The sequence below is a fragment of the Acyrthosiphon pisum genome, chromosome A3 (genome assembly GCF_005508785.2).
Source record: "Acyrthosiphon pisum isolate AL4f chromosome A3, pea_aphid_22Mar2018_4r6ur, whole genome shotgun sequence".
NCBI lineage: Eukaryota > Metazoa > Arthropoda > Insecta > Hemiptera > Aphididae > Acyrthosiphon > Acyrthosiphon pisum.
In genome coordinates, this window is record NC_042496.1 from 6253698 (window position 1) to 6274525 (window position 20828).

The window sequence follows — 20828 nt, forward strand, 5'->3', positions numbered from 1 at the left end:
AAGCATCCGTACAATATTGTATAATATACTTATAATAGTATAAATATAAATATATAATATATAGGTACATATATATCGTATAGGTGCCTCCTGTATACATTATCCAGGGTGTCTCGCTGTATTTGTCCTCGTACATATCCGCCACCTACTATATAGCATTATATTATACTCTCACTTGCCTTCTCCTACCTAAAATTTAAGACTTAACATAACTATTTGAATGTACCTAACGGAAATCGGTACTAATTCAATACTTTTAAAATGTCTACATATAGGTACCTACATTACCTAATGCCGTAAACCGGCTAACTAAGTCAATGGTTATAGGTACCTACAAAAAATTACTAGTCTATTTGAAAATCATTTTATTTTTCTTCTTTGAGTCAGAGCAGACAAAATAAATAAAACTATGATGGTTATAATTAGAAATGTGATTTTTTTATTACCTATGTACAATAATATGTTATTAGGTACCCGTGGTACCCGTCACGTGTGCAAATCTGATGTTGTTCTGGTTTGTGTGCAACACGATTATGACTAACGGCTAGACAGTCACCCTGTATAGTGAATTATATTATTATTATATCGTGCACGTACAACAATGCGTATACAGATGCTATATTTTAATATAGTTACCTATATATCTCGCGACCGTGTAGCCATTTTTCGTTTCGGTTTGACCAAATTTAGCAATAAAAAGATCAACGGTCGGGGGGGGGGGGGGACGGACCACGTATATAGGTATTCAAACTATATATTATTATTATACTATATTATTACACCTATAATAATACCTATACATTTGCGTATACTGATGCGGCTGTTCTCGCGGTGACAGAGAGATCGTTGCGCGTGGGACCCGGCCGGGCGTGGGCCTGACGACGAACGTTTTGCACATGCACAAGCATCCGTTTGCGGTGGTAAAGCCGCGGGACGGGCAAACTTTTCCGTTTCAGTTATACCCGTGCTCCTGTCGAACAAACACCGCTTTCACGGGTGTACTCTAAATACATAATATATAATTCAAATTATACCCGATATATATATATATATTAATTGTATTATACTCGCCAATAGGTAAGTACATAATATTATATTTTATAATTGTTAATAATCATCATATATTTTGTATTGCACTATTTAGTTACTAAACATTTTAATTTATTTAGGTAGTAAACATAAGTAATATAAGGTATATTATCTATTTTATAATTTAACTAACAATCCTCAATTTGTTAAGTGGAGCACGTATCTCTTTACCATAAAGGTACTTTCTTCTATTTTTATCGTATATTCGAAAAATACTCACTTTTATAACTAGCTAAAACAACAATTGTAAACAACATTAGAATTTAATTATTTAAGACACCAGCTCGTAATAATGTATGTATATAATATAAATATAAGAATAAATAAAGTACGGTCTCCTGTTTAGTGCTATAATTAGGATTAGGTTTGTGAAGTTAAGTAAAGGTCGAAAATCACTTTTAAGTTTTAACAACTATCATTTTAGAGGTATCATAATTAGTAAAACAATTAATGATAAATGTTCCGACAGTATATGCTGGGTTTCATGTGTTCACACGCGACACGCGCATAGCGTATATACTATAACTACCTCCGCATACCTATGGGCTATGGCTATAGTCATATTATAACTTATAAATTATAAGGCTTTTAATTTAATTGTGAAACTATATAATAATTATACAGATTAATTCAAAATATAAAACGATCTATTGGGGCTCTAAAGTTGCAAACTCTTATACGATATTACAATAAACAATTTACATATTCAGAAATACCTATTAGAATAATTAGTAGCAAAAAAAATATCGAAGAATTACAAAAAAATACACAAGCCCCCCACACACACCTTTATCCTAGTTATAAAGAATCATAATTTTAAACGAGGTATTTGTTTTTGTTCTTTCGACTTTCGAGATATAGAACAAGCATCATAAAAGTAAAATAATTATTTACATTATGACTACACTTTTCAAGATACCTATTTGAATTATGTACAAGAATATAAAATCCCAAACAATACGTACTTATTGTCTAAATTACTTAGATGGTATGTCGAATTAATTTTTATATAATGACACTCCAATTTATTGTATATCTACGAAAACAAAGAAACAAATTAATTTTGAATAAATTACCAACTTATCTTCAATTTTGTTTTAAACGAACTCACAAAAAAAACGTACCTAACCAAAACTTCTAAATTCACAAACAATGACCGCAATACTAGAAAGGACTAAGGCAGGGTGTCCAATGTCCATGACATCAGTTTTCCATTGCCGAAAAATATATGTGAAAAAATATGTTAAAATAGAGAACATCAATTTTGATTTATGAAGATAACCCCTCTCCCTACCAGAAAAAAAAATCTAGTTTGTTTATCATTTTACACACAAACCACTTAAAGTAATATACAGTGAAACTTCCACACAGCGAACTTCCAATTAACAAAATGTTCTGTTTAACGAAACTGTTTTTGAGAACCAAACTAAATTTATTTAATTCTATTTTATGAAATTTTTTATAATACTATTTTTTTTGTTGCCCAATGTGACTTTGTAATATGGATGTTTCACTGTATTATAATTTATAACCCTTTCACACGCAAGACCTGTTAATGTTATATTTAAGTATTGAATAAAGTCCAAAGGGCCTAATAATATTTATGGATAGACTGAAGTTTTTATAAGCATACTACATAATAATATTATAATGCTTTTTTTTATTATACTATATAGAAAGGTAAAAAAGGAAAGATGAAATTATTATTATTATTTTTCGAAAGTAGATGACCATATTTGTAGATTGTATATAGCTGATTGTGCATATACAATCATCACGTTCACGTTTATTTTTGGAGTTTTTCTTTGGTTCGTGTGACCATGTCACCATATTAGTTTAAAATCAATCGATTATTATTTATTACGGTTTAAATCAACAAATATTATTGATTGGCACATTCACGCAATTCACAATAGAATTAATCAATGTATTGTTGTACTCGTTAAAAGCTTTAGCGTCAAGGTCTTTTACTCATATTTATATTAGTTTATATTCTACCTAATTTTTTAAGAATAGTATAGAATCTATATAGATGACGGTAAATGGTGTATAGTAATAAGTAATAACAATAATAGTAAAAACTACAATAAGTATTGCCGAAAAAAAAAGACCACAGTAATAGTAATAATATTAATATAAATAATTGATACAAGAGGGTTTGACCAAAAATGGTTATATCAAGGAAAACGCGTGTATACGAAACGGCCCACTTGCGATGGTCCGTCCCACGTAAACTTTAGGTACCGTAACCCGTGTGCTGTACACTGTACAGCGCGTATATACATTAATAAGATAATATATATATATTGTATACACTGTATTGAAATAATGCGAACGCGTTTCCGATTCCGATATAAAAGAAAAACGCCACCTCCCCTTCTACCGTCCACTCTTACACGATGGCCCCCAACCGTTCCCCCCACCTTTATCACTCTTCTGATCCTTTTTACATGGCCAACGCTAACACCTTCGCACTGACGCTGCTGCTGCTGCAGCAACCTTAAGTTGACCGCCCCCGTGATTCAAATGTCCCAATTGAGCGTGTACACGACGCTGACTCATAAAATGTATTAAATATATACATAATAGTTTAATTGGCATGGCACGTATAAACGTAAAGGTACCTACACTAGAATATCATTAAAAATATATACACCTATATATGTAGGAAAAACGACAAACTATACAGCGTAGGTATTCACTATACTTATACATTGTATGTTGATTATGCAAGCGTCGGGGGAAAATATTTTGGAGGGACGAGGGAGTGGGGGGGGGGGGCAAACATGACGGTATCAAGAAGTGATTTTTAAAGCGTTGATATTGTTTTCACGAATTCTAAGTATCCGAATATTATATATTACATAATATATAATATAGCACATATATATATAGGTTAATTATAAATATATTATACCTACCTATGTGAATATTTAACTGTCAGGGGAGCCCTAGCCCCACCTCCCCAAAGCTGTATTTCTAAACAATTTTATACTGTTAAAAACAAAATTACAAAAAAAAATCATCAACATTTTCTAAAAATTATAACTTGGTCACCCCCACAGATATAAAATACTAGATAGCTAACAAGACATCGAACATTGAAGTTATCCGCCATATGCGTGTAGGTCAATGTTTACATAATTATCTTATCAATAAGACATGATAACAATCTGATGGTCAAAATACTTTTATATCTGACGATGGAATATTGAATAAGGATAATATTATGTGTTGTACTGTTGTCATTAAAAACCATTGCAATAGAAATATATATTTTTTTAATATTTTATAAAAAAATTTTATTCTGTGCGAATAATATCATGTTATCATACAGTAGGTATTGATATGATAATTATGTAAACATTGACCCACACGCATATGGTGGCTGACTCAACATCGATTATCCTAATGTAGACAAGTTAGCTATCTAGTATTTTATATCTGTGGTCACCCCCTAATCATGTCTCTGGAGCCACCCCTGCGAACTGGCACAGTTGTACTACCTAGTACCTACCACCTACTAACCTACTGTCTACTTTCATAAGACTCCATATGGGTATTCAGAAAATTAGAAACGATATGTGAAAACATATAAATCCCGACTTTCTCGTGATATACCAAATAAATCATTTTATATTAATGCACTATTTTTATTTTACATTTGTAAATAATAATTTTAAAATTTTGCTTGTAAATATAAGTAATAATACTCAAAAAGTAATATTTACTTGAAATAGGTAATTTGTTATAATAATTGGTTTATAAAAATAAAAACAATCAATTGGCTAGGTACCTAATTTCTTTATAATTTTTGAAAAATACTCTTACATCAAATAAAAGTCAAAATGATAATTCTGCCTCAATCAAAATGCGGTTTACCACTACAAATTTTACAAAGAAAAATTGTTAGTTTTAAGTAAAACTACTTTAATTGGTTTAACTAAAGAAAACTTTAAGTTATTAGATGTGTTACCATTTGAGAAATAACTATTGTATATATGGGTAATTAAAAACTTTGAATCCTTTCTGGATATGAAAAGGATTATTAAAAAAAAATAGGGCATTTGATGTCAGAATGGTGTATTCTAGAAAAACGTTTGGTCAAAAATTCATAGATTATCTAGGTCTAAAAAACTACAACTCAATGCCAGTAAATATAAAAAGGGCCATGTTCTGTACAAAGGGAATCGTATTACTATAGAAATGAAAAAAAAAAATTCAGATTTGGTTATTTTTAATACTTTAATAAATAATAAGGAATTATATTTAACTGTTGGATTTTAATATTATTAGTAATAAGTATTCTAATTGTATAGATCGATTATTAAGTTATTATCCGTTTTTCTTATTTATAATTAAATTGTTCATATTATGTTATTTTAATCTCTAGCACCACCACAAGCATGTGTTTAAGGTGATATATATATTTTTTTTGTTTTAAAAAAAAATAGGTTAATAATGAATAATATAAACAATTTTTAATTTTTATAGAAATTTCTATTTTGAAGTTTATTCAATTATTGTTTTATAATATACAATAAAATATATCATCCTGAAATTCTTTTGTTGCACTGCACAAAGTAACAACTTTAACTACACAATTACTCTTCTCACTGCACAAAATGTGTCTCACTGCACACTAAAAAAAACCCTGGGCATTATAATAATTACCTATATATTTAATATTAGTGCAATAAGCAATATTTGTTTATGTTGTTAAGATATATTGTATCTCATTTTCAGTCAACATTTTTATGATACAGCGCGATTACCCTACGTGTGTGAATAATATTAATAATAATCTAAAAATTATAAAATTATATTTAAAAATAAAATACATGAGTTACGATTTTATTTTTTACTTTGCGCGCATAGTATTATTGTTAATATTCTTCAATATGAAAGTAAAATCATAAAATACTCAAACAATTGATTATAGATATAAGTAAATGTATCGAAGGATATTTACATAGTATTTAGAGGGAGGGGGCAAGGGAACCCTGTTGCTTGGGACGGAAAATTGTTTAGTCCATTTAGGGGGCGGAAAATTTAAATTGACATATTATTATGTATATTAATTATATCAAAAAAAGGTTATTATGATTAGAAGAAATGCAATATTAATAAATTATACATTTTTTCCAGTTTAAATTTTATTTTTATTATATACAATTATAACCTTAAATTCCAACTAACAAACACCTATAATATAAGCCGTAAGTCGTAATTAATTGATTCTTTCAATATAATATTATAATATGTACAATAATAAAACATTTTTACAATAAAAAATAAAACCTAAAAAAGAATTAATCTTTGTGTCCATTTTTGTTTTACTTCGACATTTTATAGGAAACTACAATTTGTTTATTTAAATTGGTTTTCTGTTACACTGCAATCAGATCACCTACTCCGACGATTTTATAATATCAATAAATTATTTAACGATTTAAAATAATAAATAATTGGTTTGTCTTAGACACAATCACGGACTAAGCTTTATACTAAAATATATTCACTTTAATTTTTAAACTAACGGCGTAGCTAAACGTGATCTGCTAAGCGTAAAATGTGCTATGTTAAACGGAGACAACACAGTGGGTACCACGTCTTTTTAACCGGTTACTAACAAACAAATCTGTGCCCCCTGCACGCGATACCCCTTATCATCCAGCACATGGCGCCGCGCCGTGGCGATATTTGTTTTTTGGTTTCCGATTTGTCCCTGCATTTTATTGCACAGTAATAAAAAAATCACATTTGCACCTAGGTAATGTTACATTCACTATGTCCATTGTCAGGTTTATAGTTTTATACTTCATTAGATATTCGTATATAATTTATATTTTATATAAGTACTTACTTACTTAGTAACCTATCTTCTTCGGATAACGAGGGATTACTGTAGATACTCTGTATTAAATTCAATGTTTGCTATCACTCCTAGGGGGCCTCCACACTGGAACCGCCACCGATCAATATAGATTATGAAAAATTTAAAACTACAATTTTTCTGTGGGTAATAGGGTCAAAAAAAAGTTTAATTAATATTTCTGTCAGTATAGGGACGCGAGAAAAAAATAAGGGTAAAAAATTTTGGCTTTAGGTTTAAACTTAAATATCTAATCCACTAATACCGCATGACTATCAGACTACGCGTTTGATTATGATTTATAAATTACGTTTTAATAATGACAATACAATACCTATAGGTTATAATGACGTATATACAATATTTATTATGTATATCACTACTAACTAGTATTGGTAAACATAAATCATAATAAGCCACAGCACTTCAGTTATAATCATGTACGTAATGTGTTTTTTTTATGTAAGATTAAATTTTAATATATTATTGCAGATAATATGAGATAATAATGATAACATACTAGAGTAATTATTATTTTGATTAGTGAAATTGAAAGGATATAATAACATTAATATTATGATAATCTCATAAAATATTCCACCGGGTGTTATAAAGTAACTTATTTAAAGTAACCAAATGTTTTTGTTTTTAAAGATTTTATATACATACTATATACTGCACACTGTACTACACACTGTATTATAAGGCAAAAGGTATTACATTGCAGATTATAATTTGTGTAATAAAGTATGTTATACGCCTATTGTAGTTATGTTTTTAAACGTTGAAATAATAATTATTGCATTAAGTGTAACAATAAAATGTAATTCAAACCACATTTTAATATAATATAGGTAATTGCTTGTGTAACAGATCTATCATTTAGTATTTACATTATTATAGTTGGCCCTCGGGCCTTGACCAAAGGAAATTAAAATTTGCATAGAAATGATTTAATCTTAAATACAATTTTAAATATTAATACATTATATTTCAATTAAGTTATTATAATTTAATTTTAGACAGTTTGTAATATATTTAAAATTTTAAAATATTGTATTATAATATTATAATAGGGTATAGTAATATTTAATTTTTTTTTATATACCTATCAATTATAATGTACCTATGTAGGTACCTATGTCCTATATATAATATATCTTAGAATATTTTTTTTTTATTTACAAAATTATTAAATAAAAAGTGTTAAAGAAAATTGTGCAATAAATGTATTAACTGCAGATTAGTGATTAGGATGATTACACCTAATGAAATGTGATACCTACTAAGTTACGATGAATTTTCAGTTGCTTAGGCATTGAGATTCATATAATTTTAAATATTTTGGATAACTGTATAAGAATAGTTATAAGAATTCTATTTGTTTTAATATATATATATATTTAAACGTCTTGTGTTTTCGACATTTTTGAGTTCATGAATCATGAGCAAGTAATTATCTATCTAATCTCGTCCCGTAACCCCGTGATCCTTTTTATATCGTTACCTACCTACTCACTGACAGAACGAAAATCACTTCCGTTCCATCGACCTTCGGACCTTGTTTATTGTCTTATTATTTTTAATTATATACTTATAATTGTGTTGTACTATACATCGTTCCAATTAAAAAGTATAAAAATATTTTGAAATTGTCTAAAATAATATAGGTATCAAGGTATGACTGTATGATATCTAATGTTTAAATGCACATGTAAAATACCATAAGCAGTTAAGCCTGAGTAACGAGCAATATTGTATTAGATAAGTGTTGGCTTAGGTGCTTAGATGCTTAGGATGTACTTTTGATTGTTTGCATAATATTTAGATGATCATTAAATTATTTTATTGGTGGTCTTGACGTTATCAACTACTCTTTAAACATTTTTAGCACGATAAAACGATATCACCTGAGTGCATTAAATTAACTGTTTTACTGAAAATATTTTTTTTTTAAATAAAAAAGTAATAATTATGTGGTATTAAAATATATATAGGTGCCTACTTAATTATTCACATTTGCTATTTGATGTCGGTATGAGTCTATAAGTAGTACATAATTATTAATTAATACTAGGGATACCTACTATTTTGGTTAAATAAAAATGACTATATTATAATAAACAATAAAATGTATATATTATTTCTGTTAAGGTATAACAAAATATCAGTGGTAAATTATAAGTATAATATAATAATTATAGCATACAATGTTGAATTATACAATATTAAATTATAATTCCAAATAAAAAAAAATTGATAGATACTTATAACATATTTACTGTAATACAAATTATGAATAGATTGTTAGGTTTTTAAATAATAATATACACCTTCTTAAAATGATTAGCTGTTAGACAACAAAATTAACAAATATAAAGAATTTTACAACATAATATTTACAAGACTTAGTATAATGTTTATTAGGATACAGTTTTAATAAAATGTTTTAATCTGATGAAATATGTACCTATCTGCATTATTCGGTACGCCTATTAATAATTGAGATAGCAAGCAAAATTATTTAAATACTAGATAAAAGAGGGATACAGATAATAAATAATTATAAATATATTCATAAGTGCCCAAGATTTACAATTTACACTTTACAAAATTTATTAATAGACATAAGAGATATTACCGTCGACGGAGGATCATTGATAACCCTCTTTTAACGCATTACAATAACCTACTTCTTGGACTGTTAGATTTGTATTTTGTATAAATTGGTCAGTTTCTTAAATTTTTCTGGATAATATGCATTCTATATCATTAAATAACTTAAACATATTGTTTTCAAGCCTATTGAGTTGCTTAAAAAAAAATACATTTTAAATTACCAAATTTTTCAAGAATCAAAACTTTGTATTCCCCTGTTTTTGAGAGAATTTGTACGCATTGATGTTAGTGATAAAGAGTAATATAATTACGAGTAGTTATATGCAAATTTCTGTCATGTTATGTAATTTTAATTCACGACGTTCTCTTCCTTTTGAACCAATAATATTATGATCTTCTTCGATTTATATAGAATGAATACAAAAATAATAGGTACCTATTATTCCCAGTTATAAATTTTTCAGAAATCAAAATACGCAAATTTATAATACAAGAATGAGTTTGTAAGCTATACATATTATGATAAATAAAATTATAAAACGCACTGTTTAAATTATTATAATATATTAAGCCTTGTTATCACAAGACTGATTATTTTTTTCCAACAGATGAAAAATATTATAAAACACGGTATTCTTCCTTAATTGTTTTACGACTGACCTAAAATGTTATTTTTATAAAGTAACCATAATGCAATGTTTTCCTAACTGTTTTTAGCCAGAATACGAAAAAAACACATTGAACGCCGGTGACGACGCGTAGTCGTCATATCACAATTATTTTTGTATTTTAAATAAAATAGTCGCTGTTGGCGAACGATTATTATATTTAGTACGGCTTTTCAGTATATAAGTATTAGACACGATTAAAGATATATCTTAAACAAACAGCTGGTTTTGGTTTCCCGGCATTTTTATGCTTATAAATTCGTTATCAATATGTTATCAATATTTACGTGGCTGGGTAGGCGCGACCTCTGAAATATACGCGGACGTGAACGTGTTAATCATAATGTAATCGGTATAATATATTTATTTTTATATTTATATTTATTATTTATATAATATTTATAATACGACGCTTATCTTGGCACAGTTTTCGATAGAAATGTTGGTCTTTCGATTTCAACGAAAGAAGGTTCAAGGTATAAATAAAATAATATACTAGGTATAGCTCTAAAGTACTATTTATGTTGAGCATAACCTACCTACAACCTATATGTAGGTAGGTAACTTAAAATTTAAAAATCATAATACTATTATTTTGATAGGATTTTGTTTCACTCGTGCAGTCGTGACATACGTATGCCACATTTATATTTTAAACTTGATGTTGACAAGTATCATATATTGTTAAGACTCGATAAAAATAAAAATAATACCTATCTATATATTATAATAGCATAAAACAGCTATATTGTTACATATTATGTATTTATGTACTTACATTTCGTTTTATACTACTATATATTCTAAATTGTGTAACATAAAGTTTCAAAAAATGTCATTCAAGTATGACTTGTGGTGATATACTTAATAGGACTTAAAATGTTCGTACAAGCAGAGAGCTGATTTCCAGTGGCTTTTTTATAACTATAGCAGTGTTAGCAGTATTACGAATAGTGACGTGCGCGCATTTACCTACGTACTTAATACTAATACATTCTATATTGTCGTATTGACCAATACCTACTTAGTACATAATATGTATACATACTACTTACGTAAATATTATAATACTATAATGCAAAGACACGTACTTACATACCTATCGCAGTGGATAACAAACGAAAATCGTTGGTCAACAATCTGCACTCTGCAGCACTATATTTTTATGTTAATACTTTTATGACCTACCTATACCTACTTGACATTACCTACATATTATATTCTACGTCAAAGTCGATATGATCGACAGACGACAATCACGCGTAGGTTTCCAAATAAAATAAAATGTGTCTTAATCCCTCGGCCTCTGGGGTAGAGTGAGAAAAAATAAAATATATTTTGTACTCTGCAGAAGCTGAACACGATAATCTCCTTTTAGTGTTCCCAACGTAACAATAAATTATGGTCCGTTTAATAGTTTAATAGTTAATAGTTATAGATTCGAAACGATATGTAATTTTATTACGATATATTTATGTAAATTATAAATGGAATAAAATGTATAGGTACCCCAATGTTGGGCTGTGCACGCTTTATCGTGTAAGTATTCCTACTTTCTACACTGCAAATACGATAATATCGTTATATACGCACTTGTCTAGCGCAAAAAAAACGCATTGAAACGACACCGACATTTGGTTTGAACGGAACGAAGTCTTTGAAGGCGAATCGCGTGACTACTATCAGTGATATTTAGCCGGATGGTACGGACCTTAACGTTGTACACATATAGGTAAACGCGTGCGATTATAAATTATATATATATATATATTCATATAACCTGATTCGTAAACTGAAAAAAACTGCTTGTCAAAAGGCAAAAGTTCGAGTTTTTTTAAAATTTTTTTTTTTTTTGGTCGCTCGATGAAGGTAAAGGTCGTTTGAGAATTAGGTCGAATACCTCTGTCTGACATGACAACAATTTAACGAAAATCACTGTACAAACATGCAACCGAAAACAAAGATTTAATATGAGTAGGCGTATTATATATTTATACCTATATAGACACTGTATAAATGTGTAGGTTATGTATGTTTATTTACAATATGCATATACCTACAGGTTTTTATATAGCTGTGGTGTACAATCATTAATTACACAAATCATTTTTAATTTTATACATAATTTCGTTGCAACGATATCGTTTGTATTTGTTAATTGTTTGTATAGAATTTTCCTGTAATATAGGAATGACAATGACTGAATGACCGTCGTCGTAGACCATGAAATCGTTAAAACCAACGTATTAATATCAGATAAATGTATCTATGAAACACCTAGCCCCTAGGCCTAAAGCCATCAAAACGATATGGATGCGTTGGTATATGTAGATTAGGTATTCAAAACTTTTATATTTTTGGGGAGGGAAACAACATAACTAAGTACAAAAAATAGGTGTTTTAAGGTATTTATTTTTATAATTAATTAAAAAAGAGTCATTATTATAGTGTACGAAAAATAATTTTAGATAGACTCAAGCCCTCCTCCCATTTGTAATAGGCATTAAATCTTCCTATAAACATGCAGATTTGTATAGTTATAAAAATTACATGGATTATTGTGTTTATAGTTTATAAAAAAGGGACCTATAGCTACACTTTCATATAGAAATAGTTTAATTCACACATATCATGAGTATATAACATTGAGACAGAAGCTATCACTTATATTTTCCTCACAGTGACTGCTGATTGGCTCTTTAAAGTTTAAACCATCATGGTAAGAATTATAGCTGTAGTCACGATTGCAACTATCCCGTTTTACTATCATCGTGTGACTGTAGAATATAGAAAAGTTGTAGGTAGGTACCTTATCAAATTTATGTATTGCCGACATTTTACGCTCTATGTATTATTGTACATTTGTACCTATTATGTAAAATATTTATTTTAATGGAATAACTACAATGGCACGCGTTCGAATATGAATAGTTAGAGTAGAGTAGAGTTTATAGTAGCTGTACTCTAAACCACATTACTCCGAATAACCGAACGATATATTGTTATCAATCTTTTCGTACTGATAAAAATATAATGTATATAATTAGCAGTTAGCACTTAAAGTTAAAACTTTAAAAGGTGGTTAGGTTTAGGACTTAGGGTATAAAATATTTGTCGCAAGTGTAATGAAAAATGAAAATTCGTAATCATATAATAATTTTGATTTTGTTATCTTCGTAGATAAGCATTATTATCAGTGGAGTTAAAACAACCTACCTATTTTTTCGGGGTCAAAGAGTTAACCCGGAGTCTAACAACTCGGCGTTACCGAACGGTAGTACGGAGTTAACTCTGCGTTCCCGAACGAAGTTGGGGAACTATTTTTTTATAGAGTTAACTAGAGTTGAGTTTTCGAACGCACCCAATGGTGTATGAATATGAACAAGTGGAATGTATAGATATTATAGGATGGATAGACCAGATATGCTATCTAATTATGACATGGAAACGAACATGACAATATTGAGTGGCGAGTGCTTATCACAATTATATTTATGTATAATTATTAATTATACATATGTATATTATAATCATTGTTCTATGATTATAATATACCTCTGCCAGAATGAGTAGCAATGATAAAAATAGTATTTCTCTCTTCCCCATTCCGGCACACAGTACACACACACACACTTACCTTTAATTGTTAATATAGCCATTAACTGATTGACTCCAATATTCTTTAATATTTATGGAGCAATGCCATAGCCAGGACTCGGGAGGGGGGGGGTGTTTGGGTGTTGAAATACTCCCCTCTCAACCGTATTATGGAAAAAATATATTTATTCATTGGAGTATGCTTCAGATTTCTACAAAATATGTTGTCATATGGTTCTGTTTCATATTTAATGTTACATTATGCAGTCATTATGAAAATTAATGACAGTACAATTCAGCGTGTAAAGCTCTCCACAAGTAAACAAGTTATATTTAAATTCAAAAATAAAACACCCACCTAAAATAACCCTGACTAGTGACTCCAAGAAGCCGCTTGAACAACAGTATACCTATTGTATTTTTAGATTTTTCTAAAAAAACGTTTTTTAAAAAAGATATAGGATCTAATCCATACATCCCCCCTTGTCCCTGGTGGCTGGTTTGCGTAGGTATATATTGTATACCACATATATGTATATTGTATAACAATCTCAAAGTGTTTGTAGCCTACATGTAGATAATATATTATAATACCATTACCATAATATGGCGTTCTCATATTTTATTTAAAGTATTACTTAAATTTGAACATAAACAATAATATAATATAATATTATTTATCATGAGCATCAGGCGTACATCGTTGTACCTATATAACATGAACGGACACGCGTTTATGGGTTTGGATATTACCTATTTATATTATTAATTTGACGGCATTCCGTGCTCATGCGTAATTTACCGGAAAACAATACAAGCTAAATTAATTTCTATCTCTTATTCTGTTCTAGTTTCCATACACATAGATTCAAAATCGATTTGTAGAGTTGTCAGCACTTGTCACGCAATAATATTTTTCTTGCATACTTTTCGAACGGCTACAAATATATAGGCATATATACAATACCATATTAATCCACGTATCTTATACATAGGTAATTATTACTGATGATAATAAATAAATGATCTATAGGTAGGTTTAGGTATAATATCTTTCGACGGGTTTAAGTTTTCTTTTACGAATACACACATATGACATAATATATATATAAATGATTTACATACTATTAGGTAGGTACCTATACATATAATGATATAGGTAGTATTTTTCCGTGACCCGAAAAAAAAACCTTGAAAAAGTCATCGGAAACATCAATAATAATAAACCCGTGGGGTAAATTCTTACGCGAGGTTCATTGCCATTTTCTCACCCTTTTATTAAATATTATATTCTGGTATACAACGATAAAATAATGGTATTGGTTTCCTGGTATAGTGGTATCCAATACCTGTATTGATGGATAATTAATGCATTATGTTCGTCGAATTTATATTAAATTCTTTATACAATATGCACTAGTGTATTATGTTATACCGGAAAAATGTAATACGTTAAACTGCATATAATAAAATATAATATTAAGGAAAATGTACAAAATCTAATATTAAGGGAAATGTATAAAATATAAATACAATCACTTTTATAATATAATACCTACCAAACATTCAAACGTTTTTATAAAATACATTTTTATTTATCGGTGATTTAATACTTTGAAAACTTGAAAACTGGAGTCTTACAAAATCATCAATTTTTAGTTACTATACACTAACATTGAGAGTGGAGATATGTTATAGGTACATTTGTTGCTATAATTTAATTGTACCTACTTAATAGTTAATAAATTATAAATATTACAATACCCACTGCAATACTGAATACTTAAATACTTTTCAGTTTTTATAATATTAAATTTAGATACACACCTATAGACTAGACAGTAGGTATATTCGATATTGGATCTTCCTATTTTATTGTCTTGAGCGACAAGTCTTTTAGAAAAAAAAATTAATGATACCTTTAAAATTTAACAAAAGACCATAATTTTCTCATTTCAAGGTAACGGGCATAATAGACGCATTTCATTAAACAATGGGCGGATATCAACAAAGACAATGGACGCCGACCAAGAGACGAGGCCCGATAGCTGCTGAATTTTCCGGTCCTGGGCCAGCTGCGGTAGCGTTACCAACTCTCGTCGGTGAGTCTAAAATACATTAATATAAAGTAAACAAAAAAATTCACGAGGGGGGGGGGGTAGCTACACACACTATACCACTCCACACTCTACGTGAGTTTTAGACCTGCAGGACAATGGAATGGGAACAGTCCATTGGCGCAACTAAGGTGGAGCTCGGGGCCCGAGTCGGGGGATTAGTGCATCCTCAAGTTTAAATTTGACTACCAAAAAATAAAATAATTTTTCTATTAAATTTTGATTATTTTGATGCTAAATTATCAATAAATACAAAAATGTTGTAGGTATTATACTTATATTGAGGAATATAATAAATAGGTGCTTCGCAATTATTTCCCCAGGTAGGTATATAATATATATAACATGATATTATGAAATATTTTTCTAAATTGGAATAATTTAATTTGAACAAGAAGTCTGAAGTCACCCATTAGTGGCACTTGACATGAAATAATCTTTGGCTTATTTATTGTTGCACAGAATAGGTCACAGACAAGGCCGTATCTGGACAACCCTCCCCCCCTCGAAATTGTTTCAATATCTTATTTTAACCAAATATCAAAACTGAAATTCAATAAAATTACAATAGACATGTTTTGGACAATCCAAAATAATAATAGGTAATGCGAAAGGTGAAAAAAAGAGGAAAGAAGAAGACTAATGCTAAAATTATAATGCTATTTATTTAATCTCATTAACTCGACGTTATAAAAGTCTCATAAATTAATTCCGCGACATGTGGTAAAAAATGTACTTAATTTATTTGAATTTCTCTACAGGAAATTTAGTACCAGAATCTAAACGTGGACGTGCACCGGCCTTTAGTTTTGGTGCTAGGTATGTTATTTTGATTTATATTTATTTAAATATAAATTATATTTTATTAGCGCAGTTTTAGAAAATTAATAATTGTTATTTCAGACACAACGAAAAAAATGACAGTGCCGGACCGGGACCTGGACAATATAACATCACCGGGTTGAGTGCAAAAGGTTAGATCAACATAATAATAAATAATAATCTTAATAAACATATACAATATTTTATTCACCACCTGCATCTAACATTGTATAAGGTCTGTTAATTAATATAACTATACCCATATGAGTACACCTCGTACGTAGGTCTTAATTAAAACACGCAATAACATTCCCAATATTGTGTCCAAAAATATGATAGGTATCTGAGAATTTGTTTCTAGAGTTTATTACATTGTACAACACTATAAAATGTTTCCAAGGTGTGCATAACTTTTTATTTGCATGTTAATATAAACTTCGTTGAATATGTCAAATCGCAAATGGTAGGTATTGATAATAATATACGGAGTAGTATAACTAGTGGACACTGGACCAACATTTTGAGGAATATTTCTATGTCACTTTTCCGCTCATCCAATATTTACGTACCTATAGGTATAACTATTGTATAAATTTAAAGTTACAACCAATTAACAACTCGTTCAAAATTCTAAGTACCTACCTATTCTGGAATAAATAATCTGCTTTGGAATATAAAATTAAAAATGTATTTTGTCATTCAAAACAGTGAACATTTAAATGAATAATAACGGTAAAATATGGATTTTTTTCAAAAATTATGTTTTGACGTAGACTTATTTGACTTATATAAAAAAGATATTTTGATAAAAGTGAAACATTTACGAAATAACGATATAATGCTTATGCCACTTAAATCGTAATAATATAATATAATATGGAGCTATTATTAAACAGGCAAAGACACACCGCCGGCGTCTACACTGCACTCGAGGCCCAAGGAGGTGAGGCCCGACAACTTTCCCGCACCGGGCGACTACAACCCGGAAAAGGCCGAGAAGGTGATCCACGAACACTCGCCGCAGTACACGTTCGGACTGAAAACGCAGGTGGACAAGCCGAACCCGAACCCGGCGCCCAACGTGTACAACATCCCGACGGTTATGGGCGCGGCCAAGGAGGGGCACTTTAAGGCAGCCCCGTCGTTCAGCATATCCGGCCGCACCAAGGAATTCCCGGACGGCCGGCTGCTCAACCCCGGCCCGGGTGCTTACAACGACGTAAGCGCAGACAGTATTAAACCGAAATCGCCGGCGTACACGGTCAGCGCCCGGTACAACATGCCCGGCGACAGTTCCCCCAGACCTGGCCCGGGAGCGTATTCTCCCGAAAAGGTTAGTGCATATCCCAGTACTATGCACTACAGCACGCAGAGGCGGCTTCGAGGAGGTGCCTTAGGGTCCGCCCCCCCACCAAGACCGTATTTCTAAAAAATTAATATAGTTATAAACGAAATTACAAAAAAAAAAATTGAAATTTTCTGAAAATAATGACTGAGACCCCTCCTCTCCACAACCAAGTCAATGGAGCTGTCTCTAAGCACGCGTCCCTCATCCTCCCGCTGCAAAGGTAGATGACGGTTACAACATGCCTATATACGTGCGTGTAGGTACTTACATCCCACAATTAGGCCAGCACACACGTACATCCTGTAAAGGACTAAGGGGGTTGGCAGGATTTATGAGGGGAAGATTAGTCAACCCAGTAATGGAAATTCAGTAGAAAAAAGTGAACATCAAAAATGAATAATTCAGTAGGTAGTTGTATTTAACTCATAAATCAAGTTTTTATTAAGACACAATATTTCATTTGAAATAATTTCTTACTCTTAAATTACCTTGTTTACCTAATATATATATAATTACCATAAACGTATTAAAATGGAATGATTAAAAATGGTTACTGCATAACACATTGGAGCCTCGAGGAACCTTAGTCCTCAAGACAACTGACAAGTAACAGTGTATGTACCAAGTGTTCATTGATATACATCCAATGCACAGCACAAGTTTTATAAAACATATACGGTTCGAATTCGTATTATTTATGTGGTTTTATATAAATAACAATTTCAATAATTGGCATATGAATTTGAGAATTTGACGGTTTATTTATTACACAATCACACACATGAATTAATATATGAAACAAATAAAACACAGACAAAACGAGTCAATACTCACTACTGTATAAATAATATTCTAAAATTAATGTATGAAACATTTTAGGTGACAATGTTAAAATCGTCTGTACCATCCTATTCTTTTGGTATACGACATTCGCAGTATGAAGGAATAATATATGAACAAGAATAGGTCAGTGCGTACAGCATAGACACTTCAAAGTAATTTGTATAATGTATTAGCACTTTGGGCAAATTAGAAAGTCTAGTATATGCACAATTTGACTAGATATGTTTTTAAAAAATACACTTTTACTATACACAATAGAAAGCACAAATTTTAAAATAAATTGAATCTCACATTAGTTAGTAATTAGTAATGAAATATACAGTAGTCACAAAATTAAATCTAGTTGTGTTCATGGCATAATATGCAGAACTAGTTGAGAGTTTACCCTTAAAAACATTAGGTAAAATATGACAGATTCTAGTAAAAGTTCTACTGTTATGTCCATGGTCACATCATAAAAAATAAAAATATAAACGATCACGCAAAAACAAAAATATTAGTATATCAATCTGCTAAGCGAACAGTATTTTAAATGATTTAATTTCACTCATTAACACTTTATTTTCTAACATGAAATGTAAAATGTAAAATTCTGTTTTTAAGATTAATCCAATTTACAGTAAGAAAAAAACTTCAGCAGGTTGGTAAATTAATTCGAGCAGAGATATGCGTTACTTACACAAAATTTCATAATGTCCGAGAAAACTTTTTTCTAATGACTAAAAAAAAAAGTTATCTCCGATAAACAGCAAACGTTTGGATATACTTATGTTTATGTACAATTATTTACAACAGTATTATCTTATTATTTCAGGTTCAAGTCGATTTGTCCCAAGCACATTCGTTTGGAATTAAACATTCACCGTATTCTAATTCTTTTGGCATTGGTTACTGAATGAAAATGAAAACAATTTAACAAGTTAATTGATACGCCTAACAAAATATATTGCTTTCGAAATACAAAGTGAAGCTACCAAGAAAAAAATTGTTTTAAATATTATACTATGAATTTTTTTTACTGTGAAATTATTATTATTTTGAAAAACATAAAAAAGTATGAAATATGAATCATTTAACTAACAAACAAAAATATGAAATACATTTAACTAACATAAAAATTGTAACTTTGAACAATTACATTAGTTATACAATATTGTCTTATTTCTGTATTCTGTGTTTTATCTATTAAATCCTAACAATCAAAATTAATTGTTTATCATAGAATTCATATTTTACATATTTTTAAAATAGCCAGTTGTGTTTAACATCAATATATTAGGATTTTCTTTCTCAAATTCAGTAGGAGCTCGTTCCCGTTCATCATCTCCCCATTCTCCAAGTGTGTTCATAACATCAGGTTGTTGACTTAGAAATTCTTCTTCTTTTTCAGCTGAAATAAAATAATTAGTAAAATTATTATGAAGAAGCTTGAGAAACAAAAATAACTTACTATCTCTCTTAGCAAATTTCTCAAACATATTTGAATAAACAGATTTTTCTATTTTTTTTTGCGATTTAAGTTTTGTCTCACATTCAATTATTTTTGTCATAGCTGCACGATTGTTTGGTTCTTGTTGTAAGACAGCTTCAAAACTTTCTTTTGCAGCTATTAATTCATGTAAACCAACTAAAGCCTTTTATAATAAAAAAAATAATCCAAGAATATTAAGACCTTTGAATGTTACAGGGGTTTTATTCAATAATATATAAATAAAAAGAGTTTTATCACGTAGATAATATTAGTGCATATACTGCACTGATAGTTACACTTGAAGAATTCTAGGAAATAGAATATTAATTTTAAAATGTAGACAATGTACGTTTTGAAAATAATAAATATTATTTACACA

At 29.7% G+C, this 20828-nt stretch overlaps 1 protein-coding gene across 4 annotated transcripts; it reads left to right on the plus strand.

The window, feature by feature from the left end:
* The first annotated feature begins 879 nt into the window (after positions 1 to 879).
* Positions 880 to 20183, plus strand: LOC100168555 (outer dense fiber protein 3-like). Of its 4 annotated transcripts, none has more exons than XM_016804175.2 (7): positions 880 to 1077; positions 14700 to 14843; positions 15809 to 15950; positions 16727 to 16784; positions 16869 to 16939; positions 17684 to 18006; positions 19793 to 20132. In XM_016804175.2, the coding sequence occupies exons 3-7, from the start codon at positions 15842 to 15844 to the stop codon at positions 19871 to 19873; spliced, it is 642 nt and encodes a 213-aa protein (XP_016659664.1). In that variant the 5' UTR covers positions 880 to 1077; positions 14700 to 14843; positions 15809 to 15841; the 3' UTR covers positions 19874 to 20132.
* Positions 20184 to 20828: the final 645 nt, after the last annotated feature.

Coding starts and splice junctions, on each gene's coding strand:
- LOC100168555 (XM_008184613.2), top strand. CDS start 15,842: ATGGGCGGATATCAACAAAGACAATGGACGCCGACCAAGAGACGAGGC. Junction 16,785..16,868: donor GCCTTTAGTTTTGGTGCTAG/GTATGTTATTTT, acceptor TTGTTATTTCAG/ACACAACGAAAAAAATGACA. Junction 18,121..19,792: donor GAGCGTATTCTCCCGAAAAG/GTTAGTGCATAT, acceptor TTATTATTTCAG/GTTCAAGTCGATTTGTCCCA.